The sequence below is a fragment of the Schistocerca gregaria genome, chromosome 2, assembly GCF_023897955.1.
Source record: "Schistocerca gregaria isolate iqSchGreg1 chromosome 2, iqSchGreg1.2, whole genome shotgun sequence".
Taxonomy (NCBI): Eukaryota; Metazoa; Arthropoda; class Insecta; order Orthoptera; family Acrididae; genus Schistocerca; species Schistocerca gregaria.
In genome coordinates, this window is record NC_064921.1 from 1,026,492,586 (window position 1) to 1,026,516,122 (window position 23,537).

Below are 23,537 nucleotides of genomic sequence, written 5' to 3' on the forward strand. Positions count from 1 at the left end.
GGTAGGATTCGAATGGGGCGCAGACCCCACGGAGCCAAAGATCCAAGTTGTCAACATGGCACTGTCCAAGTTGGTGGTGGCTCCATAATGGTGTGGACAGTGTCGTAGTGAACCGGTCATTGACTGGAAACGGTTATGTCCAGTTCCTTGGAGACCATTTGCAGCCATTCACGGACTTCATGTTCCCAAACGCCTTACACAGGGCAACAAGTGTTTGCGAATGGCGACAATTTGACCGTTGGATTATTCGAGAGAATAATTTGGACACCCTGATCGTCCGACGTGAATCCCGTCGAACACTTATGGGGCATAAGCGAGAGGTCAGTTTGTGCACAAAATCGGGCTTTCCCGTTTGTGGACGGCTTTAAAGACATCATGACTCTATATTTCTGCAGAGTACCTCCAAGGACTTTTTGAATTCATACCATGTCGACTTGCTGCACTTCTCTGGGCAAAAGGAAGTTCCACATGATATTAGGAGATATCCCATGACTTGTGACCTCAGTTTAAGATGCTTATTCTAATCTTTTTGCGACTAAGACGTAATCACGTGTGGAAATAATTTGGTAACACAGTCCAGCCAGTGCTAAGATTTCAAATTACACTACTGGCCATTGAAATTGCTGTACCAAGAAGAAATGCAGATGGTAAACGGGTATTCGTTGGACAAATATATTATACTAGAACTGACACGTGATTACATTTTCACGTAATTTGGTTGCATAGATCCTTAGAAATCAGTACCCAGAACAACCACTTCTGGCCGTAATAAAGGCCTTGATAAGCCTGGGCATTGAGTCAAACAGAGCTTGGATAGCGTGTACAGGTACAGCTGCCCACGCAGCTTCAACACGATACCACAGTTCATCAAGACTAGTGACTGGCGTATTGTGACGAGTCAATTGCTCGGCCACCATTGACCACACGTATTCAATTGGCGAGAGATCTGGAGAATGTGCTGGCCAGGGCAGCAGTCGAACATTTTCTGCATACAGAAAGGCCCGTACAGGACCTGCAACATGCGGTCGTGCATCACCCTGCTGAAATATAGGGTTTTGCAGGGATCTAATGAAGGGTAGAGCCGCGGGTCGTAACACATCTGAAATGTAACGTCCACTGTTCAAAGAGCCGTCATTGCTAACAAGAGGTGACCGAGACGTGTAACCAATGGGACCCCATACCATCACTCCGGGTGATACACCAGTATGGAGACGACGAATACACGCTTCCAATGTGCGTTCACCCGTTCACCGAGATGTCGGTGAACACTGATGCGACCATCATGATGCTATAAACAGAACCTGGATTCATCCGAAAAAATGACGTTTTGCCATTCGTGCACCCAGGTACGCCGTCGAGTACACCATCGCAGGCGCTCCTGTATGTGATGCAGCGTCAAGGGTAACCGCAGCCACAGTCTACGACCTGTTGTCCATGCTGCTGCAGACGTCGTCAAACTGTTCGTGCAGATGGTTGTTGTCTCGCAAACGTCCCCATCTGTTGACTCAGGGATCGTGACGTGGCTGCACGATCTGTTACAGCCATCCGGATAAGATGCCTGTCATCTCGACTGCTGGTGATACGAGGCCGTTGGGATCCAGCACGGCGTCCCGTATTACCCTCCTGAACCCACCGATTCCATATTCTGCTAACAGTCATTGGATCTCGACCAATGCGAGCAGCAATGTCGCGATGCGATAAACCGCAATCGCGATAGGCTACAATCCGACCTTTATCAAAGTCGGAAGCGTGGTGGTACGCATTTCTCCTCCTTACACGAGGCATCACAACAACGTTTGACCAGGCAACGCCGGTCAACTGCTGTTTGTGTATGAGAAATCGGTTCGATATTTCCCTTACGTCAGCATGTTGTAGGTGTTGCCACCGGCGCTAACCTTGTGTGAAAGCTCTGAAAAGTTAATCACTTGCATGTCACAGTATCGTGTTCCTGTCGGTTAAATTTCGCGTCTGTAGCACGTCATCTTCGTGGTGTAGCAATTTTAATGGACATTAGTGCATATGAGAGAAAATATCATATCTTAATTGTAAGTTTATAAATAAAATCATTGCTGAGATTCTTACAGAGACGACAGAACTGCTGGTTTCATTCGTGCTATGTCGTGCAGCACAGTTCGTTCCCTCGCCTCCAGAGCGTCATTTGGCACGGAGTGTCCTGTTGTGGCCACTAGAGAGACCTCTACAGGACACGTGCTTGCCGTGAGCTTTGCCGTGGCTGAGCTGGTGGCGAGGGTGGTCGGTGGAACAGTGAGTCGCTGCACCGAGACGAACAGTGAGTTCGGGGCCGAGTCGAGAGCGAGAACCTCGAGGAACTGGTGGGCTGCAATACCTTCTGTCGGACGTCACTACAGACTGTACGGAATCTGGCCACTGTGTGGACGAAACAGCATGGTGGAGTGGTTGGTGTCTTTTACCAGCCGGACGGACAACGATCCCAAAGAAGCTTCTGCATATCAAGAACAGCTCTCCCTAGTGCTTTTGCAGATGATGGTTGTTTGGTGATGGTTTTGTGACTGATACAGGGCGCTAGGTGGAAAACGGGCAGTGCGAGTGGATGTACTTGCTAATCACAACATCTTGCACGAATTTTTGGACAACATGGTTGTGGAGATGAAGCAGCGATTAGTATGATTAATCAATTATTCAGAAACAGTCTTAATCGCATTTATTATTATTATTATTACACCAGTTTTTCTGTGTCACAAATTGTTTTACTTTATATTATGGCACATAAAGTAATATACTGTTACGAATTTTACGAGTTGACTACGGAACATTTGTTATTGTTTTATAATTAACACTACAAGTGGTTGAAATGGTTCTGAGCACTATGCCACTTAACTTCTGATGTCATCAGTCGCCTAGAACGTAGAACTAATCAAACCTAACTAACCTAAGGACATCACACACATCCATGCCCGAGGCAGGATTCGAACCTGCTACCGGAGCGGTCGCCCGGCTCCAGACTGTAGCGCCTAGATCCGCACGGCCACTCCTACACTATAATTGTAACTCTTTTTAAATGGAATGGTTCCGTTTCCTGTTATTTACTGTCACTTTAATTTATGTTAAAACAGGGCGACTAGTAATTACATATAATAAACTGTATTAAATGCCGTTGATCGCCGCTGGGGGTGTTGCCGTCTATTCACGTGATCTCAGTACGCTATTTAAGGCCATACGAAGTGTTAGTTTCACATAGTTTCGTGCCGTTATGTAGCCAGGAGTGACACCACCAGCAGTCGACCCATGGGTAACATATTTTAAATATACGTAATTTTACCTGTTGTACAATAGAGCTTTCTGGCGGATATCTATAATTTCACAGTGTAAACGCCCCGAGGATGACCCCTACGTCGCGTTGAAACCGGTTGGCGGTATAATAATAATAAATGCGATTGAAGGCTGTTTTTGAATAATTGATCCTGCATGAAGCCTGTCGAGTGTTGTGGTCGTTTGTTGATGACACGCAGGGGTGTACACTGTGAACGAGAGCAGTTCATTTGTTAACTACGCGCCGTGTGAGCGTGACTAATTGTATTTACACTAAAGTGTTTTGTTTAAACTACGTCATGAGCATGACTCAATTGTTGACACAATTCTACTGAGAATTCACGTAGGTAATTGCTCTATGAGGATAATTAATTGAGTGCATTATTGTATTAGAATTTATTAAGACATATGCATGGGTAGCTTGGCAGAAAGTTGGATGTACCTTGCTGTGGTATCTATTTGGTGAGGGTGATAGTAGTAGAGAAATGTGTACTTTTGAATTAGAGTCATAATTAAGACTAAAACTTGTTTTACGGCTGAAGTTCTCTCATACATTATGACAGGTTATGGCCGAGGGGCAGGCATTGAAAGTTGTGAATATTGTTGCCCAGTGGTAATGTTAGAGCAAAATGGAGGGCGTATTTTGAGCATCTATTAAGTGTACACCAACAAGCAGGAAATGAGCAGGCGTACGAAATACATACAGCAGAACCCCAGATACCTGAGCCAACGTTAAAGGAAGTATGAGATGCAATCAACAAATTGAAAGCATCAGGATCAGATTGTATAACTACAGAATTAGTTAAAAATGGGGGACAGAAATTGGTGGAAGTAGTTCACAAAGTGATAAGTATGGAACTCAGAGATGATACCTGAAGAGTGGCAGGAGTCGATTCTGATCCCAATTTTTAAGAAGGGCGACAAAATGGATTTTAGTAATTATAGAGGGGTATCGCTATAACCAGTATGTTCCAAAATTTTGTCGAATAATCTGCTAGGCAGGCTTACACCATATGTAGATGAAATTGTGGGGGATTACCAAGCTGGTTTTCTGAGGAACAGATCAACTATAGACCAAATATTCACCCTGCGTCAAATTTTGGAAAAGAAATGGGAATACAGTAAACCTGTTCATAATCTTTTCATAGATTTTACAAAAGCATATGATTCAGTATTGCAATCAAAATTGTACAGAATTCTTTTGGAACTTGGAATACCAAAGAAGTATGTTAGACTTATAGAAGCGAGTTTGAAAAACACAAAAGGTAGAGTACGCTTGGGGAAATTGGAGTCAGGAGAATTTGTAATAAAGAACGGACTTAAGCAGGGAGATGCCATGTCACCGCTACTTTTTAATTTAGCCCTCGAATATATTGTACGAATGGCAGCAGATAATTCAGATAATGTGGAGTTAAATGGAAATATTAAGATGTTAGGGTATGCAGATGATCGAAACATCATTTGCGATAGGAAAGAATCTGTAACAGCAAATGCGAATGCGTTAATCAAGGCTAGTGAAGATGTAGGTCTAAGGATAAGTGAAGACAAAACTAAATACCTGGTTACTACTAGAATGCCAACAACAGTAGATCAGGAAATGTTAAGAGTTGGAGACATGCAGTTTGAAAAAGTGAACACATTTAATTATCTAGGCGTGGACATCACTTCGAGAAATGAGATTGAATCCGAAGTGAAGAAGAGATTACGGGCGGGAAATGCGTGCTACTTCTCACTGAATAGATTACTTTCATCACGGATATTGTCTAGGAATTTAAAGATTAGAATATACAAAACTATTATTCTACCAATTATGCTGTATGGGTGTGAGACTTGGTCTCTCACTGTGCAAAATGAAAAGCCATTTCGAGTATTTGAAAACAAAATTTAGAGGAAAATTTTCGGAGCAAAAAGGGATGACATTAGCGGAGAGTAGCGAAAACTGCATAACGAAGAGGTTCACGAACTCTATTCAAGCCCTGACATAATCAGTATTATTAAATCACGTAGGCTGCGATGGGCGGGTCACGTAGCTCGAATGGGTGAGGGCAGGGCAGCGCGCAGAGTACTGGTAGGGCACCTAGGGAGAAAACGTCCTGTGGGGAGACCGAGGCGTAGATGGGAGGACAATGTGAAAGCTCATTCGAGGAGCCTAGGTATTGAAGGAAACAGCCCAAGACAGGGACAGATGGCGAAAATACGTTGCTGCAGTAATGGGCTCTCGAGTGCGGTATGACCAGTGAGTGAGTGAGTGAGTAAATGTGGGATTATAAATATTTTATTTAATGGCAGCCCCCACTTCTGCACAACACCCAGCCCGCACCCCTCTCGCACTCAGTCCTGTGCTACACATGAATTATTTTTTTTTATGAAATACTGTCTATCTGTGTCAGGCATTAGTTAATCAAACAGCAGGATTCAGCTGGCCGTGATTCTGACTACGGTTTTCACTGCCATACTGGAGAATCAGTTTTCACAATTTTATTGCCACTCTTTTCGCAACCGCAGTTTATACAAACATTTATGTTGGATTCCATTAGCTGGATTAAACGCTTGGACTGTACGTTACTGCATTTAACCCCATGAAAGCTTCTAAAAAAGCTTCATGCATTTAATCGAATATTTTACTGTATTTCCATTCCATTAGCGTGAAGAATGGCGTAAACGGTCTGGCTCGGGTTAACCCTTCAACGATCCGTGCCCGTGCAGCCTCTGGCTGTTGGCACACCTGATTTCAATTCCCTGCCGCTCGTAACTGATGTCACGAGTGAAAAAAAATAAAGTGCTGCAAATAAGGCATCATTAATATGAAAGCAATGTAAAACGAATAGGAATCTCGCTTCGAACTGCTACTCAGAACTCTAACAGATTAGTAATAAAGTTTTCTGCAAACACCATAATCTGCATGATGTAGTATGTCAGTATACGTACTCCGACTTGCTTCCCTATTGAATTACCACGCGCAACGCAAAGAGAGTGTCTAGTTATACGCCGCTGCGGGTTACATATTTTGTCTCATATTTATTACAGCGATAAGAGAAAGGGAAATTTTTTTTCTCAGTTTACTTGCTTTAGTGGAACGACCTTCCAGCCAGCTCAGTACTGCAATGTCAGTTACGACGATACGAACGTAAGGAAACACAACACCCAGTCCCCAAGCGGAGAAAATATTCGACCCAGTCAGAAATCGAACCGGTGCCGTTTCGCTTGGCAACCTGCCGTGCCGACTGCGCAGTTACCGAGGCTGACAAGTATGCACTTACAACTCGTATTAGATGCAAATTCCTGGAATTTTAATTAAAGACTGCTCCAGGAACAAAGGAGGAACAAAGTTAGAACAAGTGGACGGTTTCAAGTACTTAGGATGCATTTCTCACAGGACGGTAACATAGTGAAACAACTGGAAGCGAGGTGTAGCAAAGCTAATGCAGTGAGCGCTCAGCTACGATCTACTCTCTTCTGCAAGAAGGAAGTCAGTACAAAGACTAAGTTATCTCTGCACCGTTCAATCTTTCGACCAACTTTGTTGTATGGGAGCGAAAGCTGGGTGGATTTAGGTTATCAATAAGGTTGAGGTTACGGATATGAAAGTAGCTAGCATGATTGCAGGTACTAGTAGATGGGAACAATGGCAGGAGGGTGTCCACAATGAGGAAATCAAAGAAAAACTGGGAATGAATAATAATGTAGCAGTTAGGATGAACAGGCTTAGATGGTGGGGTCATGTTACACGCATGGGAGAAGCAAGGTTACCCAAGAGACTCATGGGTTCAGCAGCAGAGGGTAGGAGGAGTCGGGGCAGACCAAGGAGAAGGTACCCGGATTCGGTTACGAATGATTTTGAAGTAATAGGCTTAGCATCAGAAGAGGCACCAATGTGAGCACTGAATAGGGGATCATGGAGGAATTTTATAAGGGGGACTATGCTGCTGACTGAACGCTGAAAGGCATAATCAGTCTTAAACGATGATGATGATGACTGCTCCAGTTGCTTAATTAGCACTTTACTAAGCCCACATGGCCGATTTCGGCCTTCGTATTAGGCTATTATTGTCAAGTGTGTTTGAAACAGACAAATTTTGAAACATGATATGATGGACATATAGTTATTTTTGTATACTAAGAGACGAGAGACACTGCTAACACATATGTACAGCACAAGTGCAGAAATTATACCTTACGCTATACAGAAGCAACGTCTAATGATAAAAACAATAAGAGACAGATGAATTTAAGGAAAACGTTTCACGACCTATGACGTCATGAGAAAAATGGGCGTGTTGTAATTATAAAACTATACAATCCGATACATGAAAACTGTTAGTATGCTTAAAAAGTGATAGTCTGACGTTATTCACGATAGCCACTGAAAGTTTTTCACATAAAATGGAGAGGGTAATTGTTTGGAATTAATAAAAGTGTAAAATAGTTGCAACGGACAAGGCGTCCATGTCGAGTGTAAAGAAACGATCTCTAACGAGTAAACTTTAAAGGACTGGGAACTGTTGAGGGTTCTAGCGTAGCTTGAAGGCCCCATCGATTGGTTACAAAAACATGTTTACAAACATCTACAGTTGCTAACTTCCAGAGTAGCTTTAAAGGAAGTTGTGGGGTGGATATCGAAGAAACAGATGTTCCTTAATATGCTTTTCTTGCTAAGTGTCTTTTTCTTGGCTTCTATTAGGTGGATGTAATTTCTGTCTCTTCATAAATGTCTATAAAATAGCCCTTCTTCATTGTGTGCCTCATAGCAAGATTGTTCTCGAAACTGTGTAGCTTGAGACTGTCTTGTATAAGGTGAAATGCGAATGTTGATTTACTTGAGAAAGAAGACGGCCTGCTTTATGGGAGTTTAAGAAGAGAGGGAAAATTACACTCACCTGAAAAATCCAAGGGAAAAATGCTTAACGAGCAGTGCACATTAATATTCACCTGTTTCTTGGCTGTCTCCGCCCAGTTATTAACAACTTTCTTTATAGTTATTCTGCAAGTCCGCAGAAGTAACTATGGTTTGCAAACATACTTTTGCAAGCAAACGACGATGCGCCCAACTTATGTTATAGTCCTCAAAAGCTTTCTGGTTTAAATTTTACTCATTGGAGGTCGTACCTTACTCTCGACATGGACGTCTCGTTCATTGCAACTATTTTACCCTTCCGTTAATTCCAAATAATTACATTGCCCAACAAAATTAAAGGCTCAGTATTTCGAAACCACATACTTGTCTCCCATTCCGACGCAGACATTTGAAATTTGGCTCAAAGGTTCCTAAGCCTTCCTCGGTAATGATGCAAAAGAGTGGAGCTGAGCGATGTCAACCTCGAACTCGGCGATGCTTCAAATAGCAAGGTTTCGACACATGCGAGAAAAAGGTCACACCTGAGAAATTCACGAGAGATGTGAGGTGGGTTAACGACTTCACCTGTGGTCTAGGGGCAGTCGGCTTTCAGCCGTGATACCGTGCGGACGGGCTCGGCGCGCCGGGCAGTGCTCCGCAGGTGTTGTTGTTTACCCGCTAGCGCGCGGTCGCGTCGTTCTCTTGCCGTATAGTACCTGTACTGACCCGACATGGCGTTCTCATATCGAAAAGCTACAATCAAGCTAACGTTCAACGCATCGTACACGAGACCGAAGGCCCATGAAAATGAACGGTTTCTACGAGACATCATGCACATAGAACCACAAGAACTGATAGGAGTTCATCTGTCTATTGTAACCAGCACAGTGTACCTCAAACTGATTGACGAAGCGGCCTGCGACAGATTACTCCAACGATCTGCGAACGGATTTGGCTTCTGTGACGCAGACGGTAACGTGAGCGTGGTAGGAGTTGACCATGCTGGTCTGGGGGTGCGTACCGTGCGCGTCTTTGAACTACCGTTCGAAGTTCCTGCCAACCTAGTCGTTGATGCGCTGCGGCCATACGGCACAGTTCTGAGTCATACAGAGGAGAAATGGAACACATTCGAAACGTACCCTGTCCTTAACGGGGCACGACAAGTGCGCATAGAACTTAAGAAGCACGTTCCGTCATATGTTTTCGTTGGTGGCTGCCGCGCCATTGTTATATATGATGGACAACCGAGGACCTGCTCGGGCTGCGGCCAGGAGGGCCATGTTAGAACTGAGTGTCTGCAGCGACGCCTCATTCAGGTGCCCCGCAATGAACTTCCCCAACGATCCACTATGACCTCTCTCCCGCTAACATTTGTGGAGGCGGCACGACATGATGTGATGGATGATCAACACATGCTACCTCCTCAAGCCGCTGTCAGCTCCGTTGGAGAGTCAACGCCGTCGACGACGACGCACCCCAACGGTGTAGAGGTTCCTACAGCCTCTGCCCACCGCAGCGTCGTGGGCGCCCAGCCACCGTCACTGTCGGGATCGGACACAGGGGATCCTAGCGACCGAGACTGTGTCGAGCCCCGCCCTCCAGTGGATGTCGAATCTCGGACCCGAAAGCAAAAATCACCCAAGCTACACAAGAAGAGGCGATTGTCAGCTGAAGAACAGGACAGGGATGTGCAGCCGGCGGAAGACATCCACTTCGTTGACTCGCCCACAATTGCAACGGACTCCAGTGGCATCATTCACCAGAAGGTGACTGAAGACAAGGAACACACTCCTAAATCTGGTGGCCCAGAAAACGAGCCGCATTGCGTCGACTCCCAAAATGTGGGCTCCTGTGAAAGCGACCAGCTCCCAATGAGATCACAATCGTCTCTTGGTGATTGGGCAGACGATATGGAAGCAGATGATGCACAGCACCCATCGATATCTCCACCAGAGCCCATGGCTGACATTGAGCCTGGAGGGCTCTGCCAGTCAGAGACTCATACGGCACAGTAATGCACAGCGTGCTGATGGATGGCTGTGTGGTGTGTGAGATCACTGTGGGCTTGCACCGGCACACTGCCTCCACCACTTGATATGTCTCAGTCATACCGTGTGGGAACAGTCAATGTAAATGGTGTCCACTCCACTGTCAAGACCTGCATGTTACACGACATGATCAGAGCGGCAGACTTGGACATTGCCCTTCTCCAGGAGGTCCGTCCCGAGCTGCGTTTAGACCTATATGGCTACACCACGTACAGCCTACCCGTAGGCGATGGCGCAGGAGGAACGGCCATCCTTCTCCGAGATGGCATAGACGCGACGGACGTGACGTACTTGCCGAACGGGCGAGGCATCGCACTCACACTTGGCGCAGTCCGCCTCATTAACGTCTACGCTCCCTCCGGTAATTCGCACCGAGGTGACAGGCATGTCTTCTATTCGGAGGAGGTAGCTCCACTTTTGCAAGGAAATATGGACCATTACATAGTGGGCGGCGATTTTAACAGTGTTCTGCGGCCCGAGGACCAGATACCGCATTACGTCCCATGTCCCGCTCTAAAAGTATTGATACGTGACCTCGCGCTCCACGACACATGCCTCTTACATCATGGAACCCAGAGTGGATATACGCACTTTACCAGCCATTCTGCCAGTCGTCTGGACCGGATATACGTCTCGCGTGCCCTGCGCACAGCAACCCGTGAAGCAGAACTCTGGCCGACGGCCTTCACGGACCATCTCGCGTACATCTGCACTGTCGCCTTGCCCCGACAACTCACAAGACGCAGCAGGGGCCCGTGGACGCTGAACGTCTCCTCCTTCGCGAGGAAGCGTGTCGGCGAGCAGTCACTGACACGTGGCGTCGATGTATCAGGCGCCTGCCCATGTATGCTTCCACGTTGCTGTGGTGGCTGGGATGTGTCAAACATGCACTTCGAAAGACCTTGATGGTCTACGGGCGTGACAGATCGAACTGGCAAAGGGCAACGTCGGAATTTTACTATACAGCGTTACGTGAGCTGGCGACGCAACCACCGTCTCCCGAACGTCAGATGTCCGTAAAACGCATCAAAGCTCGTCTACTTCGCATCAGGACAGAGCAGCTAGAAGGTGTCCGCATCCGTGCGCGAGTGCAAGACTGTATCCCCAACGAAACAGCGTCAGTGTATCACATTGTGCGCGAGAGGCGCCACCGCAAACGTCCGCTCAATACGGCGGTAAACACGGAGGAGGGCGGCCGCGCAGTTACACAAACGAACATCGCGCACACGTTCGCCAGATACTATGGGACCTTGTACATGGAAGATCCGCGAAATGTACGTGATTATGACGAGCTGTTGCCCTTCGGGACGTGGCACCCGATGATAGTCTGCTGTTGCCCATCACACCCGACGAGCTGACATCGGTCTTGGCACGTGGAGCACCTAAGAAGTCGCCTGGACCGGACAGTTTACCCCTGGAATTCTACCGCACTTTTTACCACCTAATGGGTGACAAGTGGCTCCAAATGTTTCAAGACCTGATCAGCCCTGATTTCACTGTCCCCACAGAATTTACAGAAGGCATCTTGATCCCAGTACCGAAACCGAATGGTGTTTGTAGGTAGGTGGCAGGATTTTCGCCCACTCACACTCCTCAACAACGACTACAAGATCTTCGCCCGTATCCTCACCGTATCCACACCGCTATCGGGAAAGCCATCCACACCGATCAGACATGTTTAGGTGGTGTCAGCAACATTCACACGGCGTTAGGAGCATACCGCGACGTAATTGCTTTGACGGCGACCTGCAAAATACGAGGCGCCCTTGTCGCCGTAGATTTTGACCACGCATTCGACCACGGCTTCTTACGCGCAGTTTTGCAACACATGGGCCTCTCTCCGGAGTCTGCACAGGTGGTCCTTCGACTGGTCCACGGAGCGCGCTCCCGCATGATGGTCAACGGTTATCAGGCTGGTCACATTGTTGTTGGACGGTCAGTGCGACAAGGGTGCCCCCTGTCGGGTATATTATTTGCTGCAGCGCTTGAACCAGCTTTACATGGTGTACGGCAGCGATTATCTGGTATCTCCTTGCGGGACGTGACCTTTCGTTGTGGTGCGTTCGCCGATGACGTGGTGTTCCTGGCCAGATCAGAGGATGAAATGCATATGGCGCTACAGTGGCTACGCCAGTACGGGGCGGTCGCTGGGAGCATCATCAACGTGAAGAAGACAAAATACATGGATGTCGGAGGGGGGCTTTCCCACACAAAGGCAGTGCTCTTTGATAAGGTGCCCGTACTCAAGTGTTTAGGAGTGCAGTTCTATAGCAATGTCCGACGCACGGCGGCGGCTACGTACCGTCGGCTCCTACACCAGACAGGTGCTCAGCTGCAGGACAACAAACTGCGGCGCTTGGATATGCTCCTCAGAACACGTTATGTCAACACCTATCTTCTTCCCTTGACGGCTACGATGGCCGACAGATTTCAAGCAGCATATGGACATTTCGTAAGCACCGGTCTTGTTTTTAAAGTCCGCTACGCCACCCTGACACTGCCGCAGCGGGCTGGCGGTATCGGTTTAATTCATGTATATAACCGTGCGCGATCGCTTTATCTCAACACTGTGCGTCGCAAGTGGACCTCTGCCCACGCCACTCTGACGGACACCCTGATAGCGGAAGTGGCACCACACACTCTGCATCCCCCGGTTTCTGTAGGACACATTTCACCGGCACTCACCCACATCAGAGAGTTCTTGATTGACTTCAGCTACTTACGGTCAGAACTTCCGACGACATGGAAGCCCGGCACAAAAGACTATTATCTCCTCTATCAACAGCGGCAACCTGTAAATACGGTCGTCCACGGACATCCTGAAGTTGCCTGCAACACCGTGTGGCGAACGGTACACACGCCTTTTCTACCTACGACGGTGCGTTCATTGTGGTATGTGGTTGTGAACGGGAAGTTCGCTACTCATCAGAGGCTACATTCCATGCTCAGTCGCTGACTCGGATGCACACCGTCTGACGTGTGCCGCGACCAGCGAGTGCTGGCTCCTGACGCAGCGCATGCTGGCGTTACTCTTGCGGCGATTGCCGGAGTCCATCTCCCCTGATGAAACATTGCGCCCCGACGACGTATACTTTCCATCAACAAGAACGAACGCCGTTAACTGGCTAAAAGGCATGGCCGTTTACTACATATTTTGCGATGCTCCCAAAGGCACACTCGACTTTTGGTCCCTATTGATGACAACACATGCAGTTTCAGCCGCCACCCGAAGTGCAGAACTCGTTTCGCCAACTATTTAGGTTCATTATTTGCGGATCCTCCTGCTCACTGGGGCGTTCCGGGTATGAGACGCTGAAAATGAAGAAGAATCCTGGAGCACATTGATCCTCTACGCACGGAATAGGGGGGAACCCCTCCCAACACACGAGAAGACGACTCGGACGCTCGGCTACGGCAGTTGTAGGATCTTTCTTTGTCACGAAAAAAAATTAATATATGAATACAAAATAAAAAACAAAAAACAAAAAAAAATTAAAAAAAGGGTAGCGTCTTTGATTCATAATCAAAACGTCTTAGGTCCCGGGTTCGATCCCTGCCACTGCCTAAATTTTGATAAATAATCAGCACTGTGCGGCCGAAGACTTCTGGCATAAAAAGAGCCTCATTCTGCCAACGGCCTTCAACAGCCTTGTCAAAGAGGGAGGAGGATCGGATAGACGTTCAGGACACTCTCTTGTCCTAGGGGTGGGAAATTGCCCCTAAAGGCGGAAGAATCAGCAATGATCAGCGACATGAGGATGCAGAAGGCAATGGAAACCACTGCATTAAAGACACGTAACGTGTATCCACAGGACATGTGGCCTATAGTTGAAGAAGTGTCATGATGATCTCTCCAGTGGCAAAAGATTCCGGAATAGTCCCCCATTCGGATCTCCGGGAAGGGACTGCCAAGGGGGAGATTACCATGAGAAAAAGATTGAATAATCAACGAAAGGATAATGTTCTACGAGTCGGGGCGTGGAATGTCAGAAGCTTGAACGTGGTAGGGAAACTAGAGAATCTGAAAAGGGAAATGCAAATGCTCAATCAAGATATAGTAGGGGTCAGTGAAGTAAAGTGGAAGGAAGACAAGGATTTCTGGTCAGATGAGTATCGGGTAATATCAACAGCGGCAGAAAATGGTATAACAGGTGTAGGATTCGTTATGAATAGGAAGGTAGGGCAGAGGGTGTGTTACTGTGAACAGTTCAGCGACCGGGTTGTTCTAATCAGAATCGACAGCAGACCAACACCGACAACGATAGTTCAGGTATACATGCCGACGTCGCAAGCTGAAGATGAACAGATAGAGAAAGTGTATGAGGACATTGAAAGGGTAATGCAGTATGTAAAGGGGGACGAAAATCTAATAGTCATGGGTGACTGGAATGCAGTTGTAGGGGAAGGAGTAGAAGAAAACGTTACAGGAGAATATTGGCTTGGGACAAGGAATGAAAGAGGAGAAAGACTAATTGAGTTCTGTTACAAGTTTCAGCTAGTAATAGCGAATACCCTGTTCAAGAATCACAAGAGGAGGAGGTATACTTGGAAAAGGCCGGGAGATACGGGAATATTTCAGTTAGATTACATCATGGTCAGACAGAGATTCCGAAATCAGATTCTGAAGGCGTACCCAGGAGCAGATATAGACTCAGATCACAATATAGTAGTGATAAAGAGTAGGCTGAAATTCAAGACATTAGTCAGGAAGAATCGATACGCAAAGAAGTGGGATACGGAAGTTCTAAGGAATGACGAGAACCGTTTGAAGTTCTCTAACGCTATAGATACAGCAATAAGGAATAGTGCAGTAGGCAACACAGTTGAAGAGGAATGGACATCTCTAAAAAGGGCCATCACAGAAGTTGGGAAGGAAAACATAGGTGCAAAGAAGGTAGCTGTGAAGAAACCATGGGTAACAGAGGAAATACTTCAGCTGATTGATGAAAGGAGGAAGTACAAATATGTTCCGGGAAAATCAGGAATACAGAAATACAAGTCGCTGAGGAATGAAATAAATAGGAAGTGCAGGGAAGCTAAGACGAAATGGATGCAGGAAAAATGTGAAGACATCGAAAAAGATATGATTATCGGAAGGACAGACTCAGCATACAGGAAAGTCAAAACAACCTTTGGTGACATTAAAAGCAACAGTGGTAACATTAAAACTGCAACGGTAATTCCACTGTTAAATGCAGAGGAGAGAGCAGATAGGTGGAAAGAATACATTGAAAGCCTCTATGAGGGTGAAGATTTGTCTGATGTGATAGAAGAAGAAACAGGAGTCGATTTAGAAGAGATAGGGGATCCAGTATTAGAATCGGAATTTAAAAGAGCTTTGGAGGACTTACGGTCAAATAAGGCAGAAGGGATAGATAACATTCCATCAGAATTTCTAAAATCATTAGGGGAAGTGGCAGCAAAACTACTATTCACGTTGGTGTGTAGAATATACACTCCTGGAAATGGAAAAAAAGAACACATTGACACCGGTGTGTCAGACCCACCATACTTGCTCTGGACACTGCGAGAGGGCTGTACAAGCAATGATCACACGCACGGCACAGCGGACACACCAGGAACCGCGGTGTTGGCCGTCGAATGGCGCTAGCTGCGCAGCATTTGTGCACCGCCGCTGTCAGTGTCAGCCAGTTTGCCGTGGCATACGGAGCTCCATCGCAGTCTTTAACACTGGTAGCATGCCGCGACAGCGTGGACTTGAACCGTATGTGCAGTTGACGGACTTTGAGCGAGGGCGTATAGTGGGCATGCGGGAGGCCGGGTGGACGTACCGCCGAATTGCTCAACACGTGGGGCGTGAGGTCTCCACAGTACATCGATGTTGTCGCCAGTGATCGGCGGAAGGTGCACGTGCCCGTCGACCTGGGACCGGACCGCAGCGACGCACGGATGCACGCCAAGACCGTAGGATCCTACGCAGTGCCGTAGGGGCCGCACCGCCACTTCCCAGCAAATTAGGGACACTGTTGCTCCTGGGGTATCGGCGAGGACCATTCGCAACAGTCTCCATGAAGCTGGGCTACGGTCCCGCACACCGTTAGGCCGTCTTCCGCTCACGCCCCAACATCGTGCAGCCCGCCTCCAGTGGTGTCGCGACAGGCGTGAATGGAGGGACGAATGGAGACGTGTCGTCTTCAGCGATGAGAGTCGCATCTGCCTTGGTGCCAATGATGGTCGTATGCGTGTTTGGCGCCGGCAGGTGAACGCCACAATCAGGACTGCATACGACCGAGCCACACAGGGCCAACACCCGGCATCATGGTGTGGGGAGCGATCTCCTACACTGGCTGTACACCTCTGGTGATCGTCGAGGGGACACTGAATAGTGCGCGGTACATCCAAACCGTCATCGAACCCATCGTTCTACCATTCCTAGACCGGCAAGGGAACTTGCTGTTCCAACAGGACAATGCACGTCCGCATGTATCCCGTGCCACCCAACGTGCTCTAGAAGGTGTAAGTCAACTACCCTGGCCAGCAAGATCTCCGGATCTGTCCCCCATTGAGCATGTTTGGGACTGGATGAAGCGTCGTCTCACGCGGTCTGCACGTCCAGCACGAACGCTGGTCCAACTGAGGCGCCAGGTGGAAATGGCATGGCAAGCCGTTCCACAGGACTACATCCAGCATCTCTACGATCGTCTCCATAGGAGAATAGCAGCCTGCATTGCTGCGAAAGATGGATATACACTGTACTAGTGCCGACATTGTGCAAGCTCTGTTACCTGTGTCTATGTGCCTGTGGTTCTGTCAGTGTGATCATGTGATGTATCTGACCCCAGGAATGTGTCAATAAAGTTTCCCCTTCCTGGGACAATGAATTCACGGTGTTCTTATTTCAATTTCCAGGAGTGTATGAATCTGGCGACGTACCATCTGACTTTCGGAAAAGCATCATCTACACAATTCCGAAGACGGCAAGAGCTGACAAGTGCGAGAATTATCGCATAATCAGCTTAACAGCGCATGCATCGAAGCTGCTTACAAGAATAATATACAGAAGAATGGAAAAGGAAATTGTGAATGCGCTAGGTGACGATCAGTTTGGCTTTAGGAAAAGTAAAGGCACGAGAGAAGCAATTCTGACGTTACGGCTAATAATGAGAGCAAGGCTAAAGAAAAATCAAGACACGTTCATAGGATTTGTCGACTTGGAAAAAGCGTTCGAGAATATAAAATGGTGCAAGATGTTCAAGATTCTAAAAAAAGTAGGGGTAAGCTATAGGGAGAGACGGGTCATATACAATATGTAGAACAACCAAGAGGGAATAATAAGAGGGGACGATCAAGAACGAAGTGCTCGTATTGAGAAGGGAGTAAGACAAGGCTGTAGCCTTTCGCCCCTACTCTTTAATCTGTACATCGAGGAAGCAATGATGGAAATAAAAGAAAGGTTCAAGAGTGGAATTAAAATACAAGGTGAAAGGATATCAATGATACGTTTCGCTGATGACATTGCTATCCTGAGTGAAAGTGAAGAAGAATTAAACGTTCTGCTGAACGGAATGAACAGTCTAATGAGTACACAGTATGGTTTGAGAGTAAATCGGAGAAAGACGAAGGTAATGAGAAGTAGTAGAAATGAGAACAGCGTTAAACTTAACATCAGGATTGATGGTCACGAAGTCAATGAAGTTTAGGGATTTCTGCTACCTAGGCAAAAAAATAACCAATGACGGACGGAGCAAGGAGGTCATCAAAAGCAGACTCGCTATGGGAAAAAAGGCATTTCTGGCCAAGAGAAATCTACTAATATCAAATACCGGCCTTAATTTGAGGAAGAAATTTCTGAGGATGTACGTCTGGAGTACAGCATTGTATGGTAGTGAAACATGGACTGTGGGAATACCGGAACAGAAGAGAATCGAAGCATTTGAGATGTGGTGCTATAGAAGAATGTTGAAAATTAGGTGGACTGATAAGGTAAGGAATGAGGAGGTTCTACGCAGGATCGGAGAGGAAAGGAATATGTGGAAAACACTGATAAGGAGAAGGGACTGGATGATAGGACATCTGCTAAGACATGAGGGAATGACTTCAATGGTACGAGAGGGAGCTGTAGAGGGCAAAAACTGTAGAGGAAGACAGAGATTGGAATACGTCAAGCAAATAATTGAGGACGTAGGTTGCAAGTGCTACTCTGAGATGAAGAGGTTAGCACAGGAAAGTAATTCGTGGCGGGCCGCATCAAACCAGGCAGTAGACTGATGACCAAAAAAAAAACCACTTCACATTGGCACCAAATTTCAGCACAATTCTGCCCAGCGTGGACGAGTCACACAATGAGAAGGTCGTCACAGCCACTGTTACCCACATTTCATCCCATTACTCCCCTCCCCCCCGAACACTACCACTCCCACTCCCGATAACACATAAATTACGACCCTGAACGCAGATTGATGCTCTGTTAGATAATAATAAGTCGTGTGACTAGGGCCTCCCGTCGGGTAGACCGTTCGCTGGGTGCAAATCTTTCTATTTGACGCCACTTGGGCGTCGATGGGGATGAAATGATGATGATTAGGACAACACAACACCCAGTCCCTGAGCGGAGAAAATCTCTGACCCAGCCGGGAATCGAACGCGGGCCCTTAGGATTGACGTTTTTTTTTTTTATTATCAGATTGACTTGGTATATTTCACGAGAATTCAGACAACCATAGTCAAATCATCATTTAATATTAGCTGCAAAAAGAAAATCAACAAGTTAGGTGAAACACAAATAAAACATTTCTTCTGAAGGGGAAGACCAACCCGTTACCCCACCCGTATGAATTTTGGGTGTATATATATACATGCAAAAGAGAGAGAGAAAAAAAAATTACGAAAAAATACAACAAGGGAGGGGACTCGAGCTCAGGGAAGAAACAGGAATCACAGGGGAACTTAACCAACCCCTTGACGGTTAAACACAAGAAAAAGCATATTCGCAAAAAGCGTTCGGTATTGTGGTAACCGCTGCCATTTCCAATGCGCAGTTGACAAATAATGGTGAAAAACGCGGGGATCTGGGTCATTACCGCCTTCAATGACGTAATGGACATAGTAACCCAAGAGCCAGACAATCGTGTTCGTTTTCGTCTGAGGAAAATAAGAGATGTCCGGATGTAAGAAGATGTCGTCTGGGAATGCGGTTTCAGACCCTCTAGTAAGAAAAGCTAATTGACGGCGGACCCAGAGCCAATGATCCCGTCCGCAAGCAACTAGCCTGTGAAGTAAGGTGTCAGTTTGATGACATTCCTCACACTGATCAGTCGGACGAAGGCCAATACGAAAAAGACGATCACCAGTAGGTATCAGACGGTAAATGACCTTATACCACGTTGAAACAATCTCCATCGGCAAAATGGGAAGACTAAGATGAGACCAGACCGTTTTCCATGACGTTGACGGGGAAGCAAGTTCAACAGAAGAAGGGAAACATGCTGTGCCCCAACGGATTTGTAGCATGTTGGTAGTAATATGCGTCATAGAAAGTATATCAGCACCCAGAATACCGACAAGTACAAAGTATTCACGAATGTGCCGCAATTTAGGATTAATCCGTCCAACATCAACAGGAGGGGTCAGACTGGCCGGCCGGAGGCGGGAAAGTAAACGAGAGGTGACTGAATGCGGAGCCCGCGTACAGGTTAAAACATTGCGGCGGGCAAATAAGATGGACGTCTTCACTTTGATATCTGAAAGACCCAATCCTCCAAGCTTCCGAGGCCTGGCCACAACTTCATACCGGACACGGAAGACATGGCGGCGCCACAGAAATCGACTAGACAGCTGTTTCAGCCTGCGGGCCATCATCGCGGGAAGCGGGAAGACCTGCGCAACGTAGTATATTTTACTGAAGACATAGGTCTCTAAAACCCGTGCCTTGTGAAGGAGGCTAAGGGAACGGCGGTCATGTTCAAGGATCGCCCCGTGAACACGACTCGTAACCTCACGCCAATTTAGTGCCGCCATTTTGATCGGATTACGATCCACTATGATCCCCAAGGTCTTATGGCGATCGACAACCGTCGCCCAAGGAATGACGACATGATCAAAGCCTCTCAACGGCAGGAACGTGCATTTGCGATCATTAATGCGAGCACCAGCAAGACCACAAAATGAATCCAAGGTATCCTTAAGCCGCGGTATATCCTCGGCATGTCGTACTAAAACCATGACGTCATCGGCGTATGCACGGACTGCAAAAATTTCCCCCAATATATTCCAGCCACGTAAGTGCATGGTGAGATGGCGAAGTAAGGGCTCTAAGGATAGAACAAAAAGTGACATGGATAAGGGGCTTCCCTGGGGTAACCCCCGTCTGATCGATATCCGGGGGGTAGGGTGACCGTTCACAATCACCGAGACACTGATACCGGTAAAAAGATTAGTTAAGACTTGTCGAGCATCATTATTAAAGCCGACAGCGGTGAGCACTCTCGATAAAAAATCATGGCTGACGCGATCGAACGCTTTTTGGAAATCAAGAAAAAGCAAAGCCCCTGGGATATTAGCGGCAGCCGCCACCGAGATTATATCGCGACATTTGAGAACGGAAGTCAGTATCGTGCGTCCAGGCACACAGCTTTGGTGGGCGGCAATAATGGTATCGAGCAGCTTAGAGAGACGGATATTAATTGCTCGAGCGACAAGTTTATAATCAAAGTTAAGGAGAGTAATAGGACGGAGGGAATCAATTGCAGGTCGACCTGTGGATTTCGGGAGGAGGACCATTCTGCCTTCCTGAAAAGGAGCAGGAAGTGAGACTCCCCGCATCACTTCATTTACCATTGACGTTAAGGTGTCACCAATGAGCGGCCAAAATTGAACATAGAACTCCTTAGGAATACCATCTAATCCAGGCGACTTGCGGGACTGCGATCCTGCAACAACATCATATATGTCATCCTTCTGAAAGGGACGTAGAAAGGCGTCGTTTAATTGAGGAGTGACGACGCGAGGCAGCAAGGAGGTAAAGTCGTCAAGAGAGGTTTCCGCCGGGACATGAGTATCGTACAGATCAGTAAAATAGGTGTAAACGAAGTCAGAAATGTCACGGTGAGAGGTGAACACGCGGCCGTCAGCGGTTGTGAGGGAGGCAAGGCACCCACGTTTCCGGCGCGACCGTAAACGGACTAGATGGTAGAGTGACGTCAGTTCCTCTTGTAGAAGGGAACGTGGTTGAGACCTCGTCCGCAGGCCCTCCATTTGAATGCGTTTGAGCTGCAGCAATTTTGCTTTGATGCGCTGTATATCAGTAACCCGTAGGGGAGCATGCGTAGCACTATCGTACAGTTGACGTAAGACAGAATAGTAAAATTCTTGCGTTCGTCGATCTTCTGCCACCTTCGCAGCCCCAAAACGCATGAGAGCCCTACGGATGTGTGGTTTTGCATACAGTGTCCACCATGCCACGATAGACGGGTACCGGTCCATAGTACGAGAACAACGAGTCCAAATGTCCTCCAGGACGATACCAAGGGAGGTATCTTGCAAATACGCGATATTGAGCATCCAAGGAGGACGAAACAATTTTACCGGTTGTCGCTCGTAATTAAACGTAACGGCTACAGCGCAATGATCAGTAAAACAGGCTGGTATCACATCAACAGCCAGAAGTTGCCCACACAAGGAATCGGAAAGGTAAAAGCGATCGAGGCGACTGCTAGACGTGGGAGTAAAGTAGGTATGTCGCACAAGTGTAGGATAGCGAGAAACCCACACGTCACGCAGGTGCAAGGAGCGCACAAGGTCGTCGAGTTCTTTACTGAAATTAAAATTAGGAGACTGATCTACCGGCCGTAGAACACAATTGAAGTCCCCACCTAAAATTATCTTTGTCGGGGATTTACGAAGCAGGTAAATGACTTCTTCTTTATAGAAACTCGAGCGTGCGGTAGTACAACCCGAACCAGAAGGGGCATAAAGAAGGAGTAAACTGAGATCATAAAACGTGCACCCGATCCCCCTTCCACTGTCGAGTACTTCGAAATTCATCAACGGAATGCCTTCTCTATAAAACAAGGCAGTGCCCGTAGAAAGTTCGGAAGCGACATTAAAAAACGTCGAGAACCCAGGAATGGAAAACTGGTCGAATAGGACTTCCTGTAAAAAAACAACATCTGCCCCAGACTGATAGATAAACTGTCGCAAAGCGGCGAGCCGAAGCTCGGAACATATTCTGTTAATATTCAGAGTAAGAAATGTATATGCTTGCATGGAACTTCAACCTAGAAAGAAAAACAAAGATCGGTAGAGAGCCGTCAGCTGACGGAGCAGCATACAAGTAATCATACCAGAAACAAGCGCTGAACCACAGAGAGAAAAACTACGAAACAGAACCCTCATCTTCCCACTGCTTTTTCTTCGGCCGTGACGCGGCTCTCCGTGGCTGTTTACGGATTCGACTGCGGCTCCGCGGTGCCGACGCTGCAGCGTTCGGCTGCGTAGGAGCATCATGTAGACATTCCGTGTCAGATTGCGAGAGAGAGGCCTCTACATCCCACTCGTCCGCAGACATGGGTTCACGGTGGGACAGTTGGTGAATAACAACGGGATCCACTGGCTCTGGAGAATCAATCAGTTGTTTGATGGGAGGAGGCTGTGACCCAGAGGGGGCGACAGAAATTCCAGAAGGGGGATGCGAAACAGAGTCAATAGGAGAAGTGTCAGAGAGCACCGGAGAAGACACGTGGCAACCAGAAGCAGGTTCCGTCACGGGCGTCTCCGAAGAGGCTGCCGCGGTAGCAGGAACAACGTCAGATAAGGTGTCAGGGAGCTTCTGCAAAGGCGTGATAGCACCTGTGGCTTCCTCATCCACGATTTCCGACTGAGAAAGAGAGTCCTTTACCGGAGGCCCATCGGAAGGGCGAGCCAATAAGGAAGATTCATCAGCCGCATCATCCTGTGTTCGCCGACGCTTGTTGTGAGAAATCAGCGCGGGAACATCGGAATTAAGGGCAGCAACATCCCTACTCAAGGACAACGGGGGAAAATCACGGCCGTTGTCGGGCAACGGATCACTGCGTCCCTCAGTAACAGTGAGCGATTCAGTCCGAGATCCTTGCGGGAGAAGATCAGCTAAAGTCAATTTTTTACGCTGTTCGTATGTAGGTTTTAATACCACCACACGCCGCGGACAATTAGTACGGAAATGACCAGTTTCATTACAATAATAACACGTTCCTTCCTGGCCACTGTACGTGATATGGACCCTATAACCACATACCTGTAGGTGAGAAGGAATAGGTTTTTTGACCACCATTTCCACCGACCGAATACCACTATATACCTGTAAGCGGTGCTGAGCAGACCAGCGTTCCTTTCGAATATGGCGTACGTCCCCATAAGGAAGCAAA

General features: G+C 47.3%; 1 protein-coding gene across 1 annotated transcript; it reads left to right on the forward strand.

Annotated features, from left to right (window-relative positions):
* Nucleotides 1-9,474: 9,474 nt before the first annotated feature.
* Nucleotides 9,475-10,140, forward strand: LOC126336091 (uncharacterized). Its single transcript, XM_049999572.1, has one exon. It carries the CDS (start codon nucleotides 9,475-9,477, stop codon nucleotides 10,138-10,140), a length of 666 nt encoding a protein of 221 aa, XP_049855529.1.
* The last annotated feature ends 13,397 nt before the right edge of the window (nucleotides 10,141-23,537 follow it).

Coding starts and splice junctions, on each gene's coding strand:
- LOC126336091 (XM_049999572.1), top strand. CDS start 9,475: ATGACCTCTCTCCCGCTAACATTTGTGGAGGCGGCACGACATGATGTG.